Raw genomic sequence first — 27,242 nt, forward strand, 5'->3', positions numbered from 1 at the left:
TAAAAAAAACGCACTCTATCATACCAGATTATCAGGTGAGATTGCGGCGCACCATCTGCACATCTGCTTCCGTTCCACTTGTACCGGTCGTCTTCTGCGCCTCCAAAATTCCAGGCCGTGACGCGCGACAGCGTGACACAGAGGACGCCGCGCGGCGGCGTCGCTGTCCCGCGGGGCCGCGGCGCTTAACTAACCGCGCCCAAAACCTCGCCACCACCCGGCCAGGCAGAGCTTCGGGTCGGAGGACGCGACGATAGATCCCACCTGTTTCGAGGAAAATCACGCTCCCGGCGTCTCCGACTGTCACCGTCGATGGCGTGCCTTGCCCCTGAGAGAGAACCTTTCCCTTCGGCAGTTAGCGGTTGTTAGATTCCGCAGGTTATTACACAGCAAAAGAGGCCGGCTCGCCGACGAACAAAAAGTCGTCGTGGAGTGAGACGGCAGACGCATGCATGCGTTCCATACTTCCATTCCGTCCTGCGTTTGTTAAACATTCTCTGGTGTGGCAACCGAGATGGTAACATCCTCTCGCAGCTAGTAGTGGTTTGGTTCGCACGTCGGCGTCGAGCGAGCGGCTTAGATAAACGCGGATTGAGAGCTGTGAGACATGTCACATGTCTCGCCGGTGCAGTGCGTTGCGTCAGGCACGAGCGTTTTTCAGCTGCGTTGGGCGTCAGCGACGACGACGGACGGACGGACGGACGGCGAGCACGATCCACCACTCGCCTTTGCGCTAACGACCCAGCAGCAGCGACGGTCAAATCACGGTTACTGTTTGTGCCTGCTTGATTTTGCTAGCTAGCTTCTCGTACACGAATCTCCTCCCCGCCGCTCGCGTTCATAAGCATTTATCCGTTCATACACGGTCTTCGCGGGTAACCAAGCAACGTCAGCATTCAGCAGCATGCAGTGTGGAAAAAAAAGAATTCAGGGTAATCGTCGACAGACGACAATGCCGGCCGCCTTCGTGCCATCATTGCATGCTGAAACTGAAATACAAATCCATGCATGTACGGCACTGAGAAGTACGTGTACGTGGCCATACGTAGTACGCGCGTGCAGAGGTATTATTAGTTCTCTTGATCTCGGAGACAACGGGGCGGGGAAATGTATTTCGGGATGAAATTATATGTATACATATATATTTTTTTTAGAAAAGGGAAACATTATTTATATATTCCAGCGGTAGATGCATGCATGTGGCTGTTCAAACTTACAAAACAGCTGGTTCGCCTCGATCTGAAACGAAAAATCTCACATACAGAAAAAAAAAGGTTTATAAATTTAAGCATTCAATACAGAGGGAGGTCTTTAAAAATTTATATATTATTTACATACAGATAAAGGTTTATATAGAGGCCTTAATCATAACATGGTTCACTTTTCGACGGATCATTCACACGAGACGAGACATCCGGAAAAAAAAACACCTTTCAGTTGAACTCCCCGTTTCCTCTCTGGAAAGTAAAAATAAATACTGTAACACTGAAAAGCAAGTGCATAGGCAACGAGACGACGTGTCTAGCTTGGAGCTACAAGCAACCTAAAAAAAAGGTCAAGCGAGTTCGTTTTACCTTCCGCATAAAAAAATGGTTCCGTCGTCATAGCCTCTGAAACGGCCGCGCGAGCTGAGATCAGGCAGGTTTTTGGGAGAGTCTCGAATCAGAAGAATGACTCAAATGATAAGTTGATGATCCGCTCATACCCTTTTGGACAGTCAATGGCTTCAAACCTCGGGCAACCCTTTTACTGACGGACCTAACTACTACTTACAGGCAAGAGTGGTGAGTGGTGGTGACATGGCTGCTAATGTGTGAGGGATCATCACTCATCAGGGCCGGGACGCCAGAAGTCATGGATGGGTGAGGTCATGGGGTTTGTTTGGTCTGCAGGAGTTGTAATCGATGCCGTTACATGCTCGCCGGTGATTGTACTCTGTAGACTGTACTCCTGCAGTCTGCACTCTGCAAGCAGGCTTCATCCATCTCTAGAAGGTCGCGCGGCGTCGCTCTCCATCTCAATCGCTTCTTCGCCTTCACAGAGCAACTTCCTACTCTCTAGCTACTGCATTTCCGCATGTGGATATTTCCGAGTGCTAGCTACGACGTCGTATCGTATACGTCGACCGGATTTTTTTTCCGAGACAACAAGTTTTCAGCGTAAAACAGAAACCACTGTTTTCGCACGTTTTCCTAGGCAAAAACTGGTGTCAAATGAATCCTACCAGCTACTGCCATATGTTTAATATGCAAGTGTGTGTGTGTGCCGCTACAAATATACCAATGTGTAGTTTTGTTGTAATTTATTTATTTGGAGTTTTTTTTAAAAAAAACGTTACTAGCCGGTTCAGTATATATATCAAATCTTATAATATCCTGCCGAGCGTTTTTTTAAATATTTTTTTAAAGGAAACACCGACTTTTGACTAACGACCCAGACGCTAGAAGTCAAGTAACTAGTGCTAATATACGTGTTCAGTATAAAATGGTACTAGCTCCCTACATTGCAAACTGTATTTTTTTCAATACATGCTTCCTCTATTTTAAATTATATCACGTCTTGACGTTTTGCGGTACATGTGTAGCTTTTGATATACGCTTGGATATACATTATATAGATATAGTAAAAACAAATTTAAAAACTAAGACATCTTATAATTTGGAATGTAGAGAGTAACGTTTACTACTTATATAAACATAATATAATATATATCTAAGTACGTACGCAGGGCCGTTCCTGACTTTTTAGGGGCCTAGTGCGAAATTTGAAATAGAGGCCCCGTCCACACACAATATATATAATATTCAATGTATACAAATTATTATGCACTATTTTTAAGTTTATAAGATGACAAATATAAAATATAGCAAAAACACATACTTGTTATCCGATCTCATTGAAAATATCTTCTAACATTTTGTGATACAAATCATCGCTTATACCATTAAGATCAATCTCATCCAACAACTTCTTTTAGATCCATATAATCGCCAAACCATTTAACCTCTCTTAAGTCATTGTTGACCTTAAATAGTTCAAAAAATATTTCAATTTTAAAAATCTTCTCTCCGTCGATGTATAGTAAATAATACTCTCTCTGTATCAAAATATAATTTATTTTGCTTCTCTAGTCGATTCCTCATCTAGTTGAATATAGACATAAAAATCAAGAGTTAAAACAAATACTATTTTGGAACGAAGTGAATATTAGATAAGTAATTGAGACATTAGTTTAACAATCTAAACGAAACTGATCGATAATGCATCAATTTTACGTATTTATGTCTAGGGTAAATATATTTAGTGAGAAAAAAGTACTAACGTCCAGTGGCCAGAGGGGCCCTCTGTTTTCGGGGGCCCGGTGCGGCCGCACCCGGCGCACCCCCTCAGGGCCGGCCGTGTACGTACGTAACAAACATGTATACATATGAAAGTCAGAGTGATTTCTATTTAATTAGAACGGATTTATCTAAGTGCGTTGACTATCGATACTACAGGCTTTTGGGAGCAAAAGGAATTGTAGCCCCTCAATTCCCTCCAAATTAAACCCTTTGCTTCCAAACAAACCATATAAGAAACGAAGAGGAAACAACAACTAGTAGTATTAATTAATTTATGTATTTCCTCATAAGTAAGAGAAGAAGAGTTAGGGGGTGTTTGTTTGAGATTATAATCTATCCAGATTATATAATCTAACAACTTTTGAACTAAGAGTTAGTTCAAAAATTGTTGGATTATATAATCTAGGTAGATTATAATCCCAAACAAACACCCCCTTAGTTTCGGCCATGTGAGGATATGTATGTTTGTTCTCTGGGCGGTCGTCTGATCGATCTCCGTCGTCGTACAGATCTAATCTGGTTTGGCGCTGATTGACGCTATGCATAAATCCACTTTGGTGTAACATGGGAATCATGCACTGTAACAGAGTCAAAATGGTTGACGTACGTGTGTAACACCCCGATCATTCACGGCCGACGTTAAAAACTCTATAGATTCTTTTGAGATAGCCTTTCAAAAAAACAAGATACACATTGTTAGTATTCTATTAACTATATTCGTATGGGTATAGGTAAAATACACACTGCACGCTTGGAAATGTCACTGGTATATGAGGTGGGTGAAATACACACTGCACACAGATCACAGATAGATATACCAAGTGACAATGCGAAGCTAGTTAAAGAAACATTGAGATAATCACACGATTTTGTACAACACATGCATGCACCGCCAGTCGTCCTCCCGTTCCCACGCTTGGAAATTTCATAGTGGCAGGCTGAAGCTGCTGCTCTCTACGAGCATGTCCTTCCAGAAATGATCTTCGTCCTCCAGAGAGCACATGCTCGGCATCTCGATGGGCTCCGACAGTATTAGCTCGGCAAAACCATTCACCGGCTCGTCAGCGGCAGCTGCCACTTGGTGTCGATAAGCCGTGGACGCCAATGCAACAGCCAGCGGCTCTGCACAGGCGCCGCCGCCGACCACCGGAGGAGCCGAAGCGTTCAGTCGTCGCTGCACCACATCATCAGTTGCGATGTAGCTGGGATGATGATCAGCTGACCCGTGATTCGCGTGAGACACGAGAAGAGGCCTGGTCATCGTCGTCAGCTGCAGGTCCTGGAAGCCTGGAACGACGCTACGGCTCGCGTTCAGAACGGCGTTATTATCTGCGGCTGCGCTGAGGCTAGGGACGAGACCACCACCACCATTAGCAGCAGCGGCGGCGGCGTTAACGTCGTTTCCAACTCCACTGACGGCCTGCAGCAGAAACTGCAGCGCTTGCACCTGCATGAGAGCGGTGTTCAGGCCCCGCAGCTGGCTCGCCGCCGCCGAGAGGATCGTCGTCGTGGGGGAGGCGGAGACGGCGAGCAGCAGGTCGTCGGGGGGCAGGCGCTGGTGCGTGACGGGGTCGACGCCCATGCGCAGCAGCTTCTTGCGGATGTGCGTGTTCCAGTAGTTCTTGATCTCGTTGTCCGTCCGCCCGTCCAGGTGCGTCGCGATCGTCGACCACCTAACCCAGGACAAACGGCAGCGCGTAGGTACGTTATTACGTGCCCGTGTCAGGGTGTAATCATTATTACTCCTAGGCTAGCTAGCTAGGACTAGACCAGTAGTAGTGTCTACCTGTTACCGAGCTGGGCATGGAGGCCGATGATGAGGCGCTCCTCGTCGTCGGTGAAGTTGCCGCGCTTGATGTCGGGGCGGAGGTAGTTGGTCCAGCGGAGGCGGCAGCTCTTGCCGCAGCGGTTGAGCCCGGCGGCCTTGGGCAGGTTGCGCCAGCTGCTGACGTGGCCGCCGTGCCTCTGGATGTGGTCCACCAGGGCGCGGTCCTCCTCCTCCGTCCACGGGCCTTTCTTGACGCCGGCGTCGTGGCAGCAGCACGGGGACCTCCCCATCTCCTCCTTGTTGCTACAGCTCGATCGATCGATCGATGGATGTCGGGGGTGCAGGAGGTATGTGCGGTCCAGGGGTACGGTACGGTCCCCTATATTTATAGGGACGGATGTTTCGTGCATGGCAACATTTAAGAGCTCTGTTACGAGAGGAGGAAGTGTTGTAATTTATTCACCCGTCGTTGTTGCTTCGTCTGTGGATGTCTCCAAGTCAAGGAGAGCAGTTGGTCGAGAGATCTCGCACCACGTAAGACTGATATATTCGCGCATGCGGTGCTTCACACTTGGCCTGTCGTGCGGCGGCGCGTGTCTCTCAGAGACGGTCAGTCGACTCAGACTCTCAGAGGCAAGGGAGCGCTGGCTGCCTGCGGCGCTGCGCAGGCTATAGAACATGAACATCCAAGCATTTTTTTTTATCAGTACTCATCATCTGACAAACATATATAGCTGAAGCAGTCATGTTTTTTTTTCAGATGAGACGTGATAGATGAAAAAAAACACGGACTTGATGAACTATATACCGAGCTAGTGTTGCTATGTTGCATCGATTAATTATCTTTCCACTTAAACAGTTACTACAGTACATGGTTGGGGGCGTGAGTCCCTAGACGGAAATAACAATATATATAAGAAAGACATTGCATACATGAGAAGAAAAAACAAGACAGATTTCTCTTCTAAAACAACAATAATAGTATATATAAAGTAGTTGCCCACCCTAGCTATGTTGTGGTGCGGTTGAATCTTAATTAGGTGGTGTGTCAAATGTGCATATGCGCGCGGCATTAGCAGCCTGCAGCGCGAGAAACGAGGCAGCGAACCTTCCTACTAGCTACAGTTGTGTTGAACTGCGCTGGTTCGGCGCGATACCGATAGTACTTGAGGAGTAAGTACATGCAAGGTGGCAAGACAATAATACTAATCAATACTATTACTCGCTCCTTCTCCAATCCCATAATAATACGTACAAGACGACGTTATAGCACTTGATGAATATTGTCCCACAAATTAAAGGTTGACGGCAGCATGGCCTTTCACTCGATCGATGTACACAGTGCATGGACGGCGCGTGGCAGAAGTGTGCGTACGTACAGGGACGAAACATGCATGGATGCTACAGTTTGCAGCGAGCTTAATTAACCAGATAATTCCCCTTACCTGCTATTTTTTTTTCCTTGGGGGTAGGACAGAACAAGTATGTGATTTGAATTCAAATTGCGTCGTCGGTTTGGTCTCTCGACGCAATAATAAGCATACACATATTAAAAAAAATCCATCCACAGTGTCACGGTACTGACCAACCTGACGTGTATATGTATAATAGGTAGAAATAGATAATACATATCTGCGCGACTGCGCTACTAAATCCACGGAAAATCTGGTGTTTTTCAGCAACCAACTCTATGTGCAGGCTGGGCTTGATGAGGTTCCGGGAAACGATTGGGTCGTGGACTGGATCCGGTGAAGAAAGAAACCACTGAATTTAGATGGAAAATGGTCGCGCACCGCCACCGAGAGACTCACGGCTCGTGTCCAAATGGAGGAGAGGAGAGTTGTTTGTCATCCCTCGCACGCCAGAAATTAGGGAGAGTCGTTAGCGAGCTAGTATAGGTTTGACTGATGTTTTCCGTGTTCCAAAGCACACGGCACCTGGTCCGGGGTTGAGTTCAGTCCACCGGCTCTCTCTGCACTGGCCTGCTTGCGAGCTGACCTGGACAGTTGCCATGGGAAGCCCTGGCGTGCAGAGCAGAGCTACGTCGAAGAGTTCTTTCGTCAACGAGAATCGCGTCAAGGAGGCGGCGGTTACCGAAGGCGACCTTCTCAGCCTCGGCTTCTTGCCTTCTCGTCACGTAAGTGACCCGTTTACAGGTCCCAGCTCTTCAGTGATAGGGTCCACGGTTGCGTACGATACGAGTGCCACGCCACGACGGGCGTCATGACCTCGAAGCGGCGGCTACTACTGGCCGCAGCTGCCGAGAGACTTATCCACTCTCCCACCAAAACCCCAAACAGCAGATAGTGTTTAAAAACCTACAGCCTGAACCGTTCTGGGGATATGGAGTCCTTAGTCCAGATTATAGGTGTACAAATGGACGGGCCATGTCAGGACAGCCCAAGCACTGTTAGATCCGGCACGGATTGAGACCATGCCGGTTCAGCCCGGATTAGATAGCAGACCGTGTTGTACCAGCCCACGGGCCTCGAGTGAGGCTTAGACACGACCGGCTAGATTAATAATCGTGTCGGGTCGGTCCACGACCGTGATGGACCTAACGGACCCATAATAACATATGTCGTTTAAATGATAAAAATATCATAAAACTATACATATCTGAGGATTTAAATCATATTTATTAGCTCTAAACATTTATTTACACCCACATAACCAGCAAAAACATAGGTTTCTTGTGTTTTATACTCTATATTCAAGTATAATATATGTATTTATATGAAAAAATAGAAAAAAAATCCGTGTCGGGTTTCGGGCCGCCCGACAAGCCCGCCCTGTCTGGACATGTATAGTTTGTCCAGATCACACCTAATGGGAAGGTGAAAAGTTTGGACAATGAAAAAAATCAAATCCAAACCAGTCGAGGTCTTACTTCTCGCAACCGGATGCTGATACATTGCAAATGTATGCAAACCTAGACATCATTATGGTGTTTGGTTTGAGAAATAAGCTAGTCCATCATATTTTCGCTCCTCACTTTTTTGTTCGGTTTGTGTAATGGAATGAGTTAATCTGTCACCATCGCATTTCTCATAGTTAACTGATTAATATTAACATGAGGAATATGATTATTCTATTAAATTTAAAGAATAAACTTATGAATCATGATAGATGAAATGATTCATCAAATCAAACGCCCCTAAAGTATCAGACGATGGTTCGGTCAATGCAACAGATGGTAGAACGTAGAAGTAGAATGATAACACTCACATTTACATAGTTGTATCATCTAGTCTTGGAGCCAGTTGCTTCTGGTTCATTCCTGTCGGAAGCCGAGAGTTATGTGGAATAAAAATACCATTTTGTCAGCAGTTGGACGTGCCTTTTCTTATCTGAATTTTGGAAATGGTATGTGTACATGCGATAGGGTGGGATCCATACCTGATCTGTTTCTCGGTGTAGTTAGGCCCTGTTTAGTTTAAGAGACTAAAGATAAGTCCCTCTATTTTAGTCCTATTTAGTCCATAAATTACCAAAAGGTGAGACTAAAACAGGGACTAAACTGTTTTAGTCTCTAGTCCCTCAAGTAGTGACTAAAAGTGACTAAATCATATAAATTTCACTTTTTGCCCCTACTATATTTTAGTTGCGCTAATGACGAAAGAATGCTAAGAGGTATTTTAGTCATCTTATGATTCATTTAATGTATTTTGAATACTTTTAGTTCCTAGAACCAAACATGGTAGGGACTAAACTTTAGTCTCCTAACTAAACTTTAGTCCCTGGACTAAAGGAACCAAACAGACCCTTAGTCATGGTTATTACTTGCTATCAGTAGCAGCTAAAGCACCACCATCCATGGACCACATGCCTCTAACAGGTTTGTGATTTTTTTCCATTGAAGGAGGTTTGTCTGATCCATAGTGCAATCTAACAGGTAAGTGTAAATTAACAAATACTAGTTGATGTTTTCCAAAAACCATTGGACTCGGTTCTTCGGTTTTTGTTTTGCCGTCATGCACGAACTGCACGCAGTGTGTCCTTTTAAGTTGTCACCGTCAGAATGTTGGTTGTGCTTGGTACTATTGCCCCTCTTCATTTTTCAGCCCCCCTGTGGACCATGTTCTTAACCTGCCGCTGCAAAAATTAGAATATGTCGCATTATTACGTGTTTGTGCTTCATTTGCAGAAGCAAAAGTGCCATCCGAACGGGATGACTTGAGCTAACTGGGCTCTTGTCCTAGGTGGACTGGAGTAGCCGAGCATGCCTGTATTGATAAAGTGAGTCCAATACCGAATGCAAAGGACTCCCAGCAGCAATCAGCCCAACGTCCTGCCAGTCGCAATATCACATGTTTAACAGATTGGGAAGTACCTCATCGGCTAATCATCTAAGGGAAACCACCGGATATGCTATAAAAGAACATGAAGGTGTACCTTTGAAACATACTTACCTAGATGGGGTCTATGACTGATCAAGTAGAGTCATGGCCTAGGCTAGTGGCCTCCATTGCACTTGAGAGGAACATTAGTCTACCATCTCCTCAAGTAGGAGAGTGGATATCATAATTTGTGGTAGAGAGGATACACGTTCGTGCGGTCCCTACCAAAATAATGCAAGTTTTGGTATTATATATAATATATAATTATTAAACATAAATAAATATTATTTTAAGTTATTTAATAAGTCGATATGTGAGGAACTTTAGTTGCCATCCTCCTAAGTGGATATTATAATTTGATTAATCAATATTAGTTTATTTGGTCACTTCGACGTAGGGGGTGACAATTAGCTCTTACACTATAAAATGTAAGGATCGGATCGGGTTAGACCGGGCCCTATTTCTATTGATTTTAAACTAAAAATAATTTAGGGCTCTAACAATTTGTGAAGAAACATTTAGATTATGATCCATTACCACCCCTACTTTCACGTAGTTCATTTACAACTCTAATAAAATTAAATGTTCATAAAATAATAGAATAAAATTGTTTTAAATAACATATAAAAACAAATAATATAATAAAACATTATCATATAGTTGTTTTGTTGTGTTTTATCGTATTATATCTGAACATATTTAACAACAACCTGATCTGACATTCTTAAAAACAACTTTAGTCATTTTTAACAACATTATGAAACTTTTCTAAGATAGCTACCAATAAGAGTTTACTTATTCACCGAAAGTTCATTAGAGTTAGAAAGGGTGACGACAAGTTTCCATGGATTTTAGTTGTACATAATAATACTTATTTGATTTTCTTCATTAATAAATTCAATATGTTTCATATGTACAAACTCTAATAAATGCTCTTTTTGAAACACTAATAAATGTTCTTTAAAATCACTAGACCTTGTTCTAGATCTTATACAACATATCAATTAAACACGATCCTTGTGCTAGTGTGTGCTTGTGTGGGAAGTGGAGTGGGCGTGTGGGGGGAGGAGAGAGTTGCCATGAAATGGCTTGGGGTGGCTTGAGAGGAGGCCCTTGCCCCTCTATTTATAGCCAAGGTGAGGGGATTAGGGGGGAGGATGAGAGGATTAGTGGTAGGATGCGAGGATTAGTGGGAGATAAGCATGGATTTGTCTTGTATAAGTGTAATTAGCTTGTAGAGCTCACCGTATGACATCGGAGGCATACATATACGTATGAGCATGAGGAAAATTATGAAGAAAATATTTGTAGGGACTTTAAAAATGATTCTGAAGGTATTTCCCAGGAGGAAAATATTTGGAGAATTATTGGTGGAATATTTGGGCAGTATTTCTGGAAAGAACTTGAAGAGGATCACTGGGGAAATATTTGTAGGATATTTTGAGGAGGATTTTGGAGAGAATATAGAGCACTATATTTTATTTGCTGATATCAACTCGCAAACAAACATCTTGAAATGAAATTTAAAATTCATTTTGAATTTAGAGTGAGTTTGAGAAAATTTCAAGATTTGATTTTTTGGGATACTACAAATCTACCCCACTTAAAATGAATCTCGTCCTCGAGATTCGACTTAGAAGGGTTATGGGTATAGCTTTACTTCAACTGCATATCTTCACTTATGCAGACTCTTCGAGGAGACAGCACTTCAACAAAATCTTGCCTTTGAGGAGCATCCGGTTGCCGATTGCAAACGTTGATTCTGGCTACTCAAAGATCATCTTCAGCCTTCTAGCTTTTGCTTGGCAGCTAGCTTATTGAAGAAGCATCGATGCCAACACACAAAACTTTCTCTTGCGAACTCCCACATGGATTCCTTCCTTGATTGGTCTTCTGGTGCTTTATCAACAAAACTTGGGTGACCACTTCTCATCCAAAAACTTATATGCTTCGATGATCTGGTCCTCCACAAGCTTGGTACATGCCTTCTTCTTTTTCTCCATAGCAGGAACCTCACTGGAACACTACCCCACTTAAAAAGAATGAGGGTAGAACTCTTGAATTTTGGGGATTTGAACTCCTTCAAGTACCTCATAACAAGGGTGTTACGGGGCCTTCTTCTGCTGTTGCTGCTTGAGCAGGCTACGGAGAGATGACTGACACAGGGTTGATTTTGGGAGAACCTTCTTCTCATCTTCTCTTCGCTTTTTTCCCTTCTCACTTTTCATTGCCTCTTTTTTTCTCTTTGCTCTTACTACTGGAGGATTCTATCAAAGAGTATTACCATCATACAGAGGAGGAAACCAAAGACTATGAACCATGTACAACAGTCTTTAACCCAAGAATCACCAATCATTGTGATCTTAGGGGCGAGGGAGTGGAAAAAGGAGTTGCTTGCGATTTGGCAGAGGGGATTTTATCTGGTGTGTGCTTTGCTTTGAGCGAGATGGGACTTAGGGAGCTGGTGGGGGAGTTTATAGGCGAGTGGGGGTGCTCGGGTGCGGAGTGGTGGTGATGGAGCAGGTGACCCAAGGCAGCAGGTGCGACATGGGGAAGGGGGGCAGGTGTTGCCGGCGATGATGGCGGCGGTGGGTGCGCTGCAAAGGGGGTGTGGGCGGTGGTAGTGCGCATGGAGGCGGGGTACACGTGCAGGGGGCACGGGTGAGTGGTGGGGTCAATGACCCTGATGTTTGTGGAATCTGGTTCTAAGAATCTTTGCCTCTCTGTATGGTAATAACTTCTTCTGTCCTCTTTTTCTGTTTACTTTGACTCAGGGGCAGTGCTTTGATTCTCACGGTCCGTCGGTCCTTTTGATTGAGCGGCTGGACATGTTCCTTCTGTAGCTTATTCCAGGCTTCAAGGGTAAGCTTCCACGTATCTTCTTGGGTAAGGTGCTTTTCTCTTGAGAAGGGTTAAGATGAGAATGGAAGCATAAGGTGAGGATTAGCTCTAATTTGTTATCTATGTTTTTAGAGAAAACCTTTCTTAAAAAGAAGGAAAACGCACAAGCTCAGCAATGATAAGCGCAAACAAATCAAATGTTTTGAATAAGGGAAGAATAGACTTTTTCAAAGCACGAACTACTCAGGTTCGGGGGCTAAGCATAACTACTATTGCTCGGCTCCTGAACTGAGAACTATGCTAAATGCGACTTATGAGCACTAACGTTAAAGCATCACATATGCACTCAAAAGAGGGAGAAAACATCAAGCGAAATTCATTTTGAAATCCCTAGGGGGCACACAATTAGAGTTTTTCAAAACACGAGTCTACATGATTACCTCTCATACATGCAGGGTTCTAGCCAAAGTGAAGAAAAACCTCACTACCCAATGCATGCAGAGGACTGGGCATAACTAACTTCAGACCAGGCAGCTTCTCTTTTGGCAAGGCTTGCACACAACTTCAATCTGAGACATCTCCTGGATCGGTCAAGAGGGAGCTGATGTTGATAACTTCTTCTGGCGGCGACTGAGATGGCAGGACGGGGTCGAACTCTTCTTCAAGCGGGACTGGCTCTTGTAGCTCCTTAGAGGGCGGCGGTGCTGGCGGGGTGCTTGTAGCTTCTTCTTTGATCTCAAGGGAGGGTGCTGGAATCTTCTTCATGGTGAGGGGCTCAAACATCTCTGGCGGAGGATCTTGGGAGGACTCGGGGCGCTCTTGCTTATCCATAGCCTTAGGGGAGACTGGAATTCCTTCCAAAACTATGGCTCCTTCCAGTAGTTCCCAAGCCTTCTTCTCTCCTCTGATAGAGACTGGGTGACCTTCAAGAATCTGGGGATCTTCAACTCTCATGGGTTTGGGTTGGATGAAGCGGGCTCTTAGATCCGCAGGGCTCTACGTTGGTTATGGGTGACCAAGTAGGCCTCAATCAACTTCTGGACATGCTCATCCTTGGCTTGCTTCAGGGCTTCAACAACATTGACTTCACGACTTTCCAAGGCAGCTACACGGGCTTGAGCTGAGGTGAGATCCACATGGAGCTTACGGTTGCGCTTCTCTGCATCTTCTGCTCGGGCAATCATCTAACGGTGATGCCGAGCCAAGAAATCATATTGTGCATCCAGGGTGCGCATGTATGCAGTGAGGTACACGACTGAGGGGTCGTCCTCAAGCAGCAGCTGCTCTTCCAATGCACGCATCTTGGCCATCCAAACTGGACGGTCTCTCTGAAAGGGCGGAAAGAACCTGAGCAGGGTTTCAGCCACTTCTTCTTCATAAATTTGACATAGGGCCCTCAATGCCTTGCGAGCGACGACTTGGCAGGTGTCTTTGAATCTGTGCCCCGTAGCAGTGACATTCCATTCCACATGGTGCAGACTGGATCCAATGTATACAGTCACGACACACTTCTCTGTGCCATGCTCGACGAATTCACGACCATCATACTCTGGCTGGCTCCTGATTCCAAGGCGAACTGTGCATGCTCTCAACAACTTGGGGAAACCATCTTCATTCTAGCAAAAGCTGGTTTGGCAGCGGACCTCCATCTGACTTCTCAGAGAAGGAAAGTTGAAAACTTTTTTGAAATGGAGGGATGAGAGGAAGAATTTTTTTTAAGAAAATAGTTTTGACTCAAAAACTTTTGGATCAAGGCTAAGGGTTACGTCCTACGACCAACCTAACAGCTCTGATACCACCTGAAGCGCCCCAATCCTCTAGGACTCAAATGTGATACAATTACTAGTCCCAGGAGGCTAGTAAACACATTTATATATCAGATGATTACAGATCTGCTTAAACGATACAAACCTATAAAGGTGGTGATCAACTTTAAGAGTTGGTCCACAACTCGAAACATATCATCAGAGTGGGGCTGAAGCAGCCCGATATACGCAGCGAAGCAAATCAGCGGTCCAACAGCCACATGCAAGGTTGGGAACATGCGTAACTCTTACTCGATCAACGATCACCTTCTCTGAAAAACAACAAATAAGCAACGCTGAGTACTTACGTACTCAGCAGCCCACCTTCACCCGCGGAATGGGGAAATCATATATAATGCATGGAATATGTCGAGCTCAGGATATTTTGCAGAAATAGCAATATTTGATGCATGGTTATTTTGTAAAACATTTTGTATTTTTCAAAGCGCATCCTCTCCCAAAGGAGCAAGAAGTTTTTCAATATAGAACAAAATCCCCTGGACTAAACCATCCAGGTATCTCAGCAGTTTCCCACTGATTTTCATTTTCAAAAAACTGCTATTGGACTTCCCGTCCACCATAGCTCACAGCTCAACCGCCGGACCTTTTAAAACCACTTTTCAAAAGCTTTTTTGTAAAACAAAACACTAATTGTCATACCACACCAGACTCATCCATTCCAGTGGGCACGGACTATTCGAATAGGTTTGAACTATGCGCAGAGGGGTACACTTTACCCACTAGTCTGGCTCTGCGGTCTCATGGCCAATGAGACCCGAATCCGAATCTCTTTCTTTCCTCGCACGTCCTTACCTTAACGGTTATACCGGAAGGAGTCAGGCCACCGCCATGTCCAAACCGGACAAAACGTTCCCCCTCCTTATCCTCTCGGTGCTCCCCAGCCATCATAACCCTGGGGTTTGGACCGTACGGGTTTAGATTGAGCGACTGCCCATACAGTCTCGAGTGGTTGTACTTGTCATGAGTACAAGTAGTGAAGGATGACAAACCGGTCCTTATATGAGGGGACAATCCTTCTGCTCACACCTAACCCGGCCGAGCCATCACCGCAGGCCCTCCCCTAAACCAAGGAGTCCCTGATCATCCCGTTCAAAAGGTGATAAGGGTGACAACCCTTCATCATACCCATTTTGAAAAGCATTTTCTTTTGAAAACTCACACCTTTTCTCAAATCATTTGTAACAAAGATATCAAGGAGTATAAAGATTAATTGCGGCAAGCGGTTAGGTGGCCATAATAACTTGTCTCAAAATCATATCATGCATAAAATAACAGGTTGAGCGTTGCGGTTGAAAAAGTATAGGTAATTTATGCATCAAAGGGATCCAGTGAGCTTGTCGTGCTTATCCGGCGTAAGGGGGGAGCTCGCGGAACTGGCTTCTAGCTTCACTGCCTGGCGTAGACTTGTAGATCTGGCCTCCACGAGACGGCACGAACGCTCCAATAACTATGCAACATGAACAAGCAAGCATACAAACCAGCAAGTATATCAACAAATATTTAATATAGTGGTCAGAATGACGATATATGGATGGGTAGAGTCTTGAGCAGAATCTGTGTCATGTGGTGTTGTGATATTACTGGTGGTGGAGTGGAGGTGTTTACCAGGAGGGTGGATTGGAGGCGAAGTGACACTATGCGCGTAGCTGGCAGAGCAGAGTAACTGAGTGGGTGGGGTGTTTGCCTTGGCTGAGGGTGTTGAGTGTGTGGAGAGAGAGAGGGTAACTGGGTCTATTTATAGCTGGGTGTATGTGGTGTAGTACAATAGAGCTCACTGTTGGGGATAATAGTGACAACTGAATCATCTGACTTAGCCTGAATAGGGAGATTATAGGTAGAATATGGGACAAGAGTATTTTGGGAGTTTTCTGGGATATGAACCATGCTCATGGTTGGATAGGGAATAGTTTGATAAGAATTTAGAAACAAGAATTATTGGAATCCGAGTTTGGAAGCCTGGTTCGAAGGAATCTCAAAGTTAAGCGTGCTCAACTTGAAGAAATCTGGGATGGGTGACCAGATGGGAAGTTCCTACTCGAAAGAAAATCACAGCCATCGGAGTTCGTATGACTGGAATATTGGTCTGGCAGGTCTTAGGTGGACTGGACAACATGATGGATGAGTAGTTGAAATTTGGGGTGATCGGATGATCGATGAATAGTAAGGATGAAAAAGTAATTATAGATATCATCGATGAATAGTAACAATGATATCTATAATTACTTTTGTCATCACTATTCATCGATCATCCGATCGCCCCAAATTTCAACTACTCATCCATCATGCTGTCGAGTCCACCTAAGACCAGCCAGACCAATATTGCAGCCATACGAACTCCGGTGACTGTGATTTTCCTTCCGGCGGGAACTTCCCATCTGGTCACTGAAATGGAAATGTGCCCTTGGGCCATTTCTAAGGTATTTTGGTGATTAAGTGCCCAACACAAATGGTTTAAGTGTTAAGTTGTGCCAAAGACTCAAGAAGTGAAAATCAAGGTACAAGGTATGATTCTAGACTTAGAACATTGTTTTTTGTGCAATAACATATTTGTCTAAGTGCTAGAATAAGAGAAAATACAAAAGGAAAAAGACTTGGCTGGAGCAGCCAAGACTCTGCGCAGTCTGGGTGCACCGGACTGTCCGTGGTGCACCGGACAGTGTCCGGTGCGCCAGGCTGGCGTCTGGTCAACTAGCCGCTCTCGGGAATTCGTCAGGGACGTAAGACTAAAATTCACCGGACTGTCCGGTGAGCCAACGGTCGGCCGCGCCAACGGTCGGCTGCACAATCCGCGCGTGACGCGTGGCCGAGCCAACGGTCTGATGGGGGCACCGGACTGTCCGGTGTGCACCGGACAGTGTCCGGTGCGCCAACGGCTCCAAGTCTTCAACGGTCGGCTGTGCCAATTTAGGAAGGCGATCTGCACCGGACAGTGAACAGGGGATGTCCGGTGGCGCACCGGACTGTCCAGTGCGCCACCCGACAGAAGGCAAGAATTGTCTTCCAAGAATGCCTCCAATGGCTCCTAGCTGCCTTGGGGCTATAAAAGGGAACCCTAGGCGCATGGAGGAGTTATCCAAGCATACTTTGAGCATTCTTAATCATTCACACTCCATCCTCGCACACTCGATTGACATTCTTAGTGATTTGAGCTCCGTTCTAGTGGTGAACTTGTTGTGTTTCATTTGAGCTCAAGTCTTGGCTTGTGTGTGTGCGTATTACTGGGATTTGTGTGTGTTGCTTCCCTCCCTTACTCTAGTGCTTTCACTTTGATATTTGTTGTAAGGGCGAGAGACTCCAACTTGTGGAGATTCCTCGCAAATGGGAAAAGTGATAAGAAAAAGGAACACCGTGGTATTCAAGTTGATCATTGGATCACTTGAGAGGGGTTGAGTGAAACCCTCGTCCATTGGGACGCCACAACATGGAGTAGGCAAGTTTTGTACTTGGACGAACCACAGGATGAACCATCGTGTCTCTTGTGCTTGTTCTCACTGTGACTATTGTGTTTCACAAGAGCTTGGTCCTTAGCCACTTGATTTCATTGTGCTAACACTTAATCAAGTTTTGTGGCTTTAAGTTTTAAGTTTTATCAAGATCACCTATGCACCCCCCTCTAGGTGCTCTCAATTGGTATCGGAGCCGTTCTCTTCACGAAGGGACTAATCGCCCGAAGAGATGGATCCTAAGGGAAAGGGGATGGTGATCAACGACAAGGAGAAGGAGTCCTTTGAAAGGGAATTAGGCTTACACCTAGTTCCTAAATAATTTTGGTGATTGAATTGCCCAACACAAATCTTTGGACTAACTAGTTTGCCCAAGTGTATAGATTATACAGGTGTACAAGGTTCACACTCAGCCAATAAAAAGACCAAGTTTTGGATTCAATAAAGGAGCAAAGGGGCAACCGAAGGCACCCCTGGTCTGGCGCACCGGACTGTCCGGTGTGCCACCGGACAGTGAACAGTACCTGTCCGGTGCACCAGGGGACTCAGACTCAAACTCTTCACTCTCGGGATTTCTCGGAAGCCGGCGCGCTATAATTCACCGGACTGTCCGGTGTGCACCGGACATGTCCGGTGCTCCAAGGAAGCGCGGTCTTCGGAACTCGCCAGCCTCGGGTTCGCGTGGCAGCCGCTCCGCTAAAATTCACCGGACTGTCCGGTGTGCACCGGACTGTCCGGTGTGCACCGGACTGTCCGGTGTACCAGCGGAGCAACGGCTCCCTGCGGCGCCAACGGCTCCCTGCGGTGCATTTAATGCGCGCGCAGCGCGCGCAGACGTCAGGCACGCCCATACTGGTGCACCGGACATCAAACAGTACATGTCCGGTGTGCACCGGACACCCAGGCGGGCCCACAAGTCAGAAGCTCCAACGGTCAGAATCCAACGGCAGTGATGACGTGGCAGGGGCACCGGACTGTCCGGTGTGCACCGGACTGTCCGGTGCGCCATCGAGCAGAAGCCTCCAGCCAACGGTCAAGTTTGGTGGTTGGGGCTATAAATACCCCAACCACCCCACCATTCATTGCATCCAAGTTTTCCACTTCTCAACTACTACAAGAGCTCTAGCATTCAATTCTAGACACACTAAAGAGATCAAATCCTCTCCAATTCCACACAAAGCCCTAGTGACTAGTGAGAGTGATTTGCCGTGTTCATTTGAGCTCTTGCGCTTGGATTGCTTCTTTTCTTTCTCACTTGTTCTTGAGATCACAACTCCATTGTAATCAAGGCAAGAGGCACCAATTGTGTGGTGGCCCTTGCGGGGAAGTTTTGTTCCCGGCTTTGATTTGAGAAAAGAAGCTCACTCGGTCCGAGGGACCGTTTGAGAGAGGGAAGGGTTGAAAGAGACCCGGCCTTTGTGGCCTCCTCAACGGGGAGTAGGTTTGCAAGAACCGAACCTCGGTAAAACAAATCTCCGTGTCTCACTTGCTTATTCGCTTGGGATTTGTTTTGCGCCCTCTCTCTCGGACTCGTTTATATTTCTAACGCTAACCCGGCTTGTAGTTGTGTTTATATTTGTAAATTTTAGTTTCGCCCTATTCACCCCCCCTCTAGGCGACTATCAATTGGTATCAGAGCCCGGTGCTTCATTAGAGCCTAACCGCTCGAAGTGATGTCGGGAGATCACGCCAAGAAGGAGATGGAGACCGGCGAAAAGCCCACTACAAGCCACGGGAGCACTTCATCGGAAGAGTCCCGCACCAAAAGGAGGGAGAAGAAGAAGAGCTCCTCCAACAAAGGGAAGGAGAAGAAATCTTCTTCTCACCACAAAGAGAAGAAGGAAAAATCTTCTTCCCACAAGCCGCATCGGAAAGGCGACAAGCACAAGAGGATGAGGAAGGTGGTCTACTACGAGACCGACACTTCATCAACATCGACCTCCGACTCCGATGCGCCCTCCGTTACTTCTAAGCGCCAAGAGCGCAAGAAGTATAGTAAGATCCCCCTACGCTACCCTCGCATTTCCAAACATACACCTTTACTTTCCGTCCCATTAGGCAAACCACCAACTTTTGATGGTGAAGATTACGCTAGGTGGAGCGATTTAATGCGATTTCATCTAACCTCGCTCCACAAAAGCATATGGGATGTTGTTGAGTTTGGTGCGCAGGTACCATCTATAGGGGATGAGAACTATGATGAGGATGAGGTGGCCCAAATCGAGCACTTCAACTCTCAAGCGACAACGATACTCCTCGCCTCTTTAAGTAGAGAAGAGTATAACAAAGTGCAAGGGTTGAAGAGCGCCAAGGAGATTTGGGATGTGCTCAAAACTGCGCACGAGGGAGATGAGCTCACCAAGATCACCAAGCGGGAAACGATCGAGGGAGAGCTCGGTCGGTTCCGGCTTCACAAAGGGGAGGAGCCACAACACATGTACAACCGGCTCAAGACTTTGGTGAACCAAGTGCGCAACCTCGGGAGCAAGAAGTGGGACGACCACAAAGTGGTAAATGTTATTTTAAGATCTCTCATTTTTCTTAATCCCACTCAAGTTCAATTGATTCGTGGCAATCCTAGATATACTAAAATGACCCCCGAGGAAGTTATCGGGCATTTTGTAAGTTTTGAGTGCATGATAGAAGGCTCGAGGAAAATCAACGAGCTTGGCGACCCATCCGAAGCCCAACCCGTTGCATTCAAGGCAACGGAAGAGAAGAAGGAGGAGTCTACACCAAGTCGACAACCAATCGACGCCTCCAAGCTTGACAATGAGGAGATGGCGCTCGTCATCAAGAGCTTCCGCCAAATCCTCAAATAAAGGAGGGGGAAAGACTACAAGTCCCGCTCCAAGAAGGTTTGCTACAAGTGTGGTAAGCCCAGTCATTTTATTGCTAAATGCCCTATATCTAGTGACAGTGACCGAGGCGACGACAAGAAGGGGAGAAGAAAGGAGAAGAAGAGGTACTACAAGAAGAAGGGCGGCGATGCCCATGTTTGTCGGGAATGGGATTCCGACGAGAGCTCAAGCAACTCCTCCGACGACGAGGACGCCGCCAACATCGCCGTCACCAAGGGGCTTCTCTTTCCCAACGTCGGCCACAAGTGCCTCATGGCAAAGGACGGCAAAAAGAAGGTTAAATCTAAATCCTCCACTAAATATGAATCCTCTAGTGATGACAATGCTAGTGATGAGGAAGATAATTTGCGTTCCCTTTTTGCCAACCTTAACATAGCTCAAAAGGAAAAATTGAATGAATTGGTTAGTGCTATTCATGAAAAGGATGACCTTTTGGATTCCCAAGAGGACCTCCTTATTAAGGAAAACAAGAAACATGTTAAGGTTAAAAATGCTTATGCTCTAGAAATTGAAAAATGTGAAAAATTATCTAGTGAGCTAAGCACTTGCCGTGAGATGATTGACAACCTTAGGAATGAAAATGTTAGTTTAAATGCTAAGGTTGATTCACATGTTTGCAATGTTTCAACTTCAAATCCTAGAGATGATAATGTTGATTTACTTGCTAGGATTAATGAGTTGAATGCTTCCCTAGCTAGCCTTAAAACTGAAAATGAGAAATTGCTTGTTAAGGCTAAAGATCTTGATATTTGCAATGCTACTATTTCCGACCTTAGAACTAAAAATGACATATTACAAGCTAAGGTTGTAGAATTAAAATCTTGCAAACCCTCTACATCTATTGTTGACCATGTATCTATTTGTACTAGATGTAGAGATATTGATGTTAATGCTATTCATGATCACATGTCATTAATTAAACAACAAAATGATCACATAGCAAAATTAGATGCTAAAGTTGCCGAGCATAACTTAGAAAATGAAAAATTTAAATTTGCTAGAAGTATGCTCTATAATGGGAGACGCCCTGGCATCAAGGATGGCATTGGCTTCCAAAGGGGAGACAATGTCAAACTTAATGCCCCTCCTAAAAATTTGTCTAACTTTGTTAAGGGCAAGGCTCCCATGCCTCAGGATAACGAGGGTTACATTTTATACCCTGCCGGTTATCTCGAGAGCAAAATTAGGAGAATTCACTCTAGGAAGTCTCACTCTGGCCCTAACCATGCTTTTATGTATAGGGGTGAGACATCTAGCTCTAGGCAACCAACCCGTGCCAAGTTGCCTAGAAAGAAAACTCCTAATGCATCAAATGATCATGCCATTTCATTTAAAACTTTTGATGCATCTTATGTGCTTACTAGCAAATCCGGCAAGGTAGTTGCCAAATTTGTTGGGGGCAAACACAAGGGTTCCAAGACTTGTGTTTGGGTACCCAAAGTTCTTGTTTCTAATGCCAAAGGACCCAAAACCGTTTGGGTACCTAAAGTCAAGAACTAAATTTGTTTTGTAGGTTTATGCATCCGGGGGCTCAAGTTGGATACTCGACAGCGGGTGCACAAACCACATGACAGGGGAGAAAAGGATGTTCTCCTCATATGAGAAAAACCAAGATCCCCAAAGAGCAATCACATTCGGGGATGGAAATCAAGGTTTGGTCAAAGGACTTGGTAAAATTGCTATATCTCCTGACCATTCTATTTCCAATGTTTTTCTTGTTGATTCATTAGATTACAACTTGCTTTCTGTTTCCCAATTATGTCAAATGGGCTACAACTGTCTATTCACTGATGTAGGTGTCACTGTCTTTAGAAGAAGTGATGATTCAATAGCATTTAAGGGTGTGTTAGAGGGTCAGCTATACTTAGTAGATTTTGATAGAGCTGAGCTCGACACGTGCTTAATTGCTAAGACTAACATGGGTTGGCTCTGGCACCGCCGACTAGCCCATGTTGGGATGAAGAATCTTCATAAGCTTCTAAAGGGAGAACACATTTTAGGATTAACAAATGTTCATTTTGAGAAAGACAGGATTTGTAGCGCATGCCAGGCGGGGAAGCAAGTTGGAGTCCATCATCCACACAAGAACATCATGACGACCGACAGGCCGTTTGAGCTACTCCACATGGATCTATTCGGCCCGATTGCTTACATAAGCATCGGCGGGAGTAAGTATTGTCTTGTAATAGTGGATGATTATTCTCGCTTCACTTGGGTATTCTTTTTACAGGAAAAATCTCAAACCCAAGAGACTTTAAAAGGATTCTTGAGACGGGCTCAAAATGAGTTCGGCTTAAGGATCAAGAAAATAAGAAGCGATAATGGGACGGAGTTCAAGAACTCTCAAATTGAAGGCTTCCTTGAGGAGGAGGGCATCAAGCATGAGTTTTCTTCTCCCTACACACCTCAACAAAATGGTGTAGTAGAGAGGAAGAATCGAACTCTTTTGGACATGGCAAGAACCATGCTTGATGAGTACAAGACACCGGACCGGTTTTGGGCCGAAGCGGTCAACACCGCCTGCTACGCCATCAACCGGTTATATCTTCACCGAATCCTCAAGAAGACATCATATGAACTCCTACCGGTAAAAAGCCCAACATTTCATACTTCAGAGTTTTTGGTAGCAAATGCTTTATTCTTGTTAAAAGAGGTAGAAAATCTAAATTTGCTCCTAAAACTGTAGAAGGCTTTTTACTTGGTTATGACTCAAACACAAGGGCATATAGGGTCTTTAACAAGTCCACTGGACTAGTTGAAGTCTCATGTGACGTTGTGTTTGATGAAACTAACGGCTCTCAAGTAGAGCAAGTTGATCTTGATGAGATAGGTAATGAAGAGGCTCCATGCATCGCGCTAAGGAACATGTCCATTGGGGATGTGTGTCCTAAGGAATACGAAGAGCCTCCAAATGCACAAGATCAACCATCCTCCTCCATGCAAGCATCTCCACCAACTCAAAATGAGGATGAGGCTCAAGTTGATGAAGGGCAAAATCAAGAAGATGAGCCACCTCAAGATAATGGCAATGATCAAGGGGGAGATGAAAATAATCAAGAAAAGGAAGATGAGGAAGAACCAAGACCGCCACACCCAAGAGTCCACCAAGCAATACAACGAGATCACCCCGTCGACACCATCCTCGGCGACATTCATAAGGGGGTAACCACTCGATCTCGTGTTGCACATTTTTGTGAACATTATTCTTTTGTTTCCTCTATTGAGCCACACAGGATAGAGGAAGCACTTCAAGATTCGGATTGGGTGGTGGCGATGCAAGAGGAGCTCAACAATTTCACAAGGAACGAGGTATGGCATTTAGTTCCACGTCCTAACCAAAATGTTGTAGGAACCAAATGGGTCTTCCGCAACAAGCAAGACGAGCATGGTGTGGTGACAAGGAACAAAGCTCGACTTATGGCCAAAGGATACTCCCAAGTCGAAGGTTTGGATTTCGGTGAAACCTATGCACCCGTAGCTAGGCTTGAGTCAATTCGCATATTATTAGCCTATGCTACTTACCATGGCTTTAAGCTTGATCAAATGGACGTGAAAAGTGCCTTCCTCAACGGACCAATCAAGGAAGAGGTCTATGTTGAGCAACCTCCCGGCTTTGAAGACAGTGAGTACCCTAACCATGTTTATAGGCTCTCTAAGGCGCTTTATGGGCTCAAGCAAGCCCCAAGAGCATGGTATGAATGCCTAAGAGATTTCCTTATTACTAATGGCTTCAAAGTCGGCAAGGCCGATCCTACACTCTTTACTAAAACTCTTGAAAATGACTTGTTTGTATGCCAAATTTATGTTGATGATATTATATTTGGGTCTACTAACGAGTCTACATGTGAAGAGTTTAGTAGGATCATGACACAGAAATTCGAGATGTCTATGATGGGGGAGTTGAAGTATTTCTTAGGATTTCAAGTGAAGCAACTTCAAGAAGGCACCTTCATTAGCCAAACGAAGTACACTCAAGACATTCTTGCTAAGTTTGGGATGAAGGATGCCAAACCCATCAAGACACCCATGGGAACAAATGGGCATCTCGACCTCGACACGGGAGGTAAGTCCGTGGATCAAAAGGTATACCGGTCGATGATTGGTTCATTGCTTTATTTATGTGCATCTCGACCGGACATTATGCTTTCCGTTTGCATGTGTGCAAGATTCCAATCCGACCCTAAGGAATCACACCTTACGGCCGTAAAACGAATCTTGAGATATTTGGCTTATACACCTAAGTTTGGGCTTTGGTACCCTCGGGGATCCACGTTTGATTTGATTGGTTATTCGGATGCCGATTGGGCAGGGTGTAAAATCAATAGGAAGAGCACATCGGGGACTTGCCAGTTCTTGGGAAGATCCTTGGTGTCTTGGGCTTCAAAGAAGCAAAATTCGGTCGCTCTTTCCACCGCCGAAGCCGAGTACATTGCCGCAGGTCATTGTTGCGCGCAATTGCTTTGGATGAGGCAAACCCTGCGGGACTACGGTTACAAATTAACCAAAGTCCCTTTGCTATGTGATAATGAGAGTGCAATCAAAATGGCCGACAATCCCGTCGAGCATAGCCGCACTAAGCACATAGCCATTCGGTATCATTTTCTTAGGGATCACCAACAAAAGGGGGATATCGAGATTTCTTACATTAATACTAAAGACCAATTAGCCGATATCTTTACCAAGCCACTTGATGAACAATCTTTTACCAGACTTAGGCATGAGCTCAATATTCTTGATTCTAGAAATTTCTTTTGCTAGCTTGCACACATAGCTCATTTGAATACCTTTGATCATATCTCTTTTATAAGCTATGACTAATGTGTTTTCAAGTCTATTTCAAACCAAGTCATAGGTATAATGAAAGGGAATTGGAGTCTTCGGCGAAGAAAAAGGCTTCCACTCCGTAACTCATACTTCGCCATCACTCCGAGCAACTCTCTATTCCTTGGGGAGAAATGAGCATCAAGGAAAAGGACTTCATCCTTGGGGGAGAGAGTAAAAGCTCAAAAGCAAAAGGACCGGACTTCATCTTTGGTATAATCTTAACTCATTCATTTATGACCAAAGAGGAAGAAAAACACTTCGAGGGCTCTAATGATTCCGTTTTTGGCGATTCATGCCAAAAAGGGGGAGAAATGAGCCCAAAGCAAAAGGACCGCACCACCACCTAATTCAAAAACTTAGTGCTTTCCAAAAGTATTTATCATTTGGTATCCTATTGTGTTCAAAAGGGGGAGAAAGTAGTATTTCAAAAATGGTATATCAAACCCTCTTGAACACTAAGAGGTGGATCTCTTTTAGGGGGAGTTTTGTTTAGTCAAAGGAAAAGCATTTGAAACAGGGGGAGAAAATTTCAAATCTTGAAAATGCTCTACAAACTCTTATTCATTTACCTTTGACTATTTGCAAAAGAACTTTGAAAAGGATTTACAAAAGAATTTGCAAAAACAAAACTTGTGGTGCAAACGTGGTCCAAAATGTTACATAAGAAAACGAAACATTCCATGCATATCTTGTAAGTAGTTATATTGGCTAAAATTCCAAGCAACCTTTACACTTACATTATGCAAACTAGTTCAATTATGCACTTCTATATTTGCTTTGGTTTGTGTTGGCATCAATCACCAAAAAGGGGGAGATTGAAAGGGAATTAGGCTTACACCTAGTTCCTAAATAATTTTGGTGATTGAATTGCCCAACACAAATCTTTGGACTAACTAGTTTGCCCAAGTGTATAGATTATACAGGTGTACAAGGTTCACACTCAGCCAATAAAAAGACCAAGTTTTGGATTCAATAAAGGAGCAAAGGGGCAACCGAAGGCACCCCTGGTCTGGCGCACCGGACTGTCCGGTGTGCCACCGGACAGTGAACAGTACCCGTCCGGTGCACCAGGGGACTCAGACTCAAACTCTTCACTCTCGGGATTTCTCGGAAGCCGGCGCGCTATAATTCACCGGACTGTCCGGTGTGCACCGGACATGTCCGGTGCTCCAAGGAAGCGCGGTCTTCGGAACTCGCCAGCCTCGGGTTCGCGTGGCAGCCGCTCCGCTAAAATTCACCGGACTGTCCGGTGTGCATCGGACTGTCCGGTGTACCAGCGGAGCAACGGCTCCCTGCGGCGCCAACGGCTCCCTGCGGTGCATTTAATGCGCGCGCAGCGCGCGCAGACGTCAGGCACGCCCATACTGGTGCACCGGACATCAAACAGTACATGTCCGGTGTGCACCGGACACCCAGGCGGGCCCACAAGTCAGAAGCTCCAACGGTCAGAATCCAACGGCAGTGATGACGTGGCAGGGGCACCGGACTGTCCGGTGTGCACCGGACTGTCCGGTGCGCCATCGAGCAGAAGCCTCCAGCCAACGGTCAAGTTTGGTGGTTGGGGCTATAAATACCCCAACCACCCCACCATTCATTGCATCCAAGTTTTCCACTTCTCAACTACTACAAGAGCTCTAGCATTCAATTCTAGACACACTAAAGAGATCAAATCCTCTCCAATTCCACACAAAGCCCTAGTGACTAGTGAGAGTGATTTGCCGTGTTCATTTGAGCTCTTGCGCTTGGATTGCTTCTTTTCTTTCTCACTTGTTCTTGAGATCACAACTCCATTGTAATCAAGGCAAGAGGCACCAATTGTGTGGTGGCCCTTGCGGGGAAGTTTTGTTCCCGGCTTTGATTTGAGAAGAGAAGCTCACTCGGTCCGAGGGACCGTTTGAGAGAGGGAAGGGTTGAAAGAGACCCGGCCTTTGTGGCCTCCTCAACGGGGAGTAGGTTTGCAAGAACCGAACCTCGGTAAAACAAATCTCCGTGTCTCAC

General features: G+C 45.3%; 1 protein-coding gene and 1 non-coding gene across 2 annotated transcripts; one reads left to right on the plus strand and one right to left on the minus strand.

The window, feature by feature from the left end:
• Positions 1-4,015: 4,015 nt before the first annotated feature.
• Positions 4,016-5,467, minus strand: LOC732760 (transcription factor MYB2). The gene is given in 2 exon segments (NM_001112386.1): positions 4,016-5,014; positions 5,128-5,467. Coding segments are annotated over 2 exon segments (1,020 nt in total). The 5' UTR covers positions 5,400-5,467; the 3' UTR covers positions 4,016-4,266.
• A 4,046-nt stretch (positions 5,468-9,513) lies between these two features.
• On the plus strand, positions 9,514-9,674 carry LOC111590401 (U1 spliceosomal RNA). The gene has a single exon (XR_004853526.1). It is a non-coding gene; the product is annotated as a U1 spliceosomal RNA (small nuclear RNA).
• The last annotated feature ends 17,568 nt before the right edge of the window (positions 9,675-27,242 follow it).

This window comes from Zea mays, chromosome 10 (genome assembly GCF_902167145.1).
Source record: "Zea mays cultivar B73 chromosome 10, Zm-B73-REFERENCE-NAM-5.0, whole genome shotgun sequence".
NCBI lineage: Eukaryota > Viridiplantae > Streptophyta > Magnoliopsida > Poales > Poaceae > Zea > Zea mays.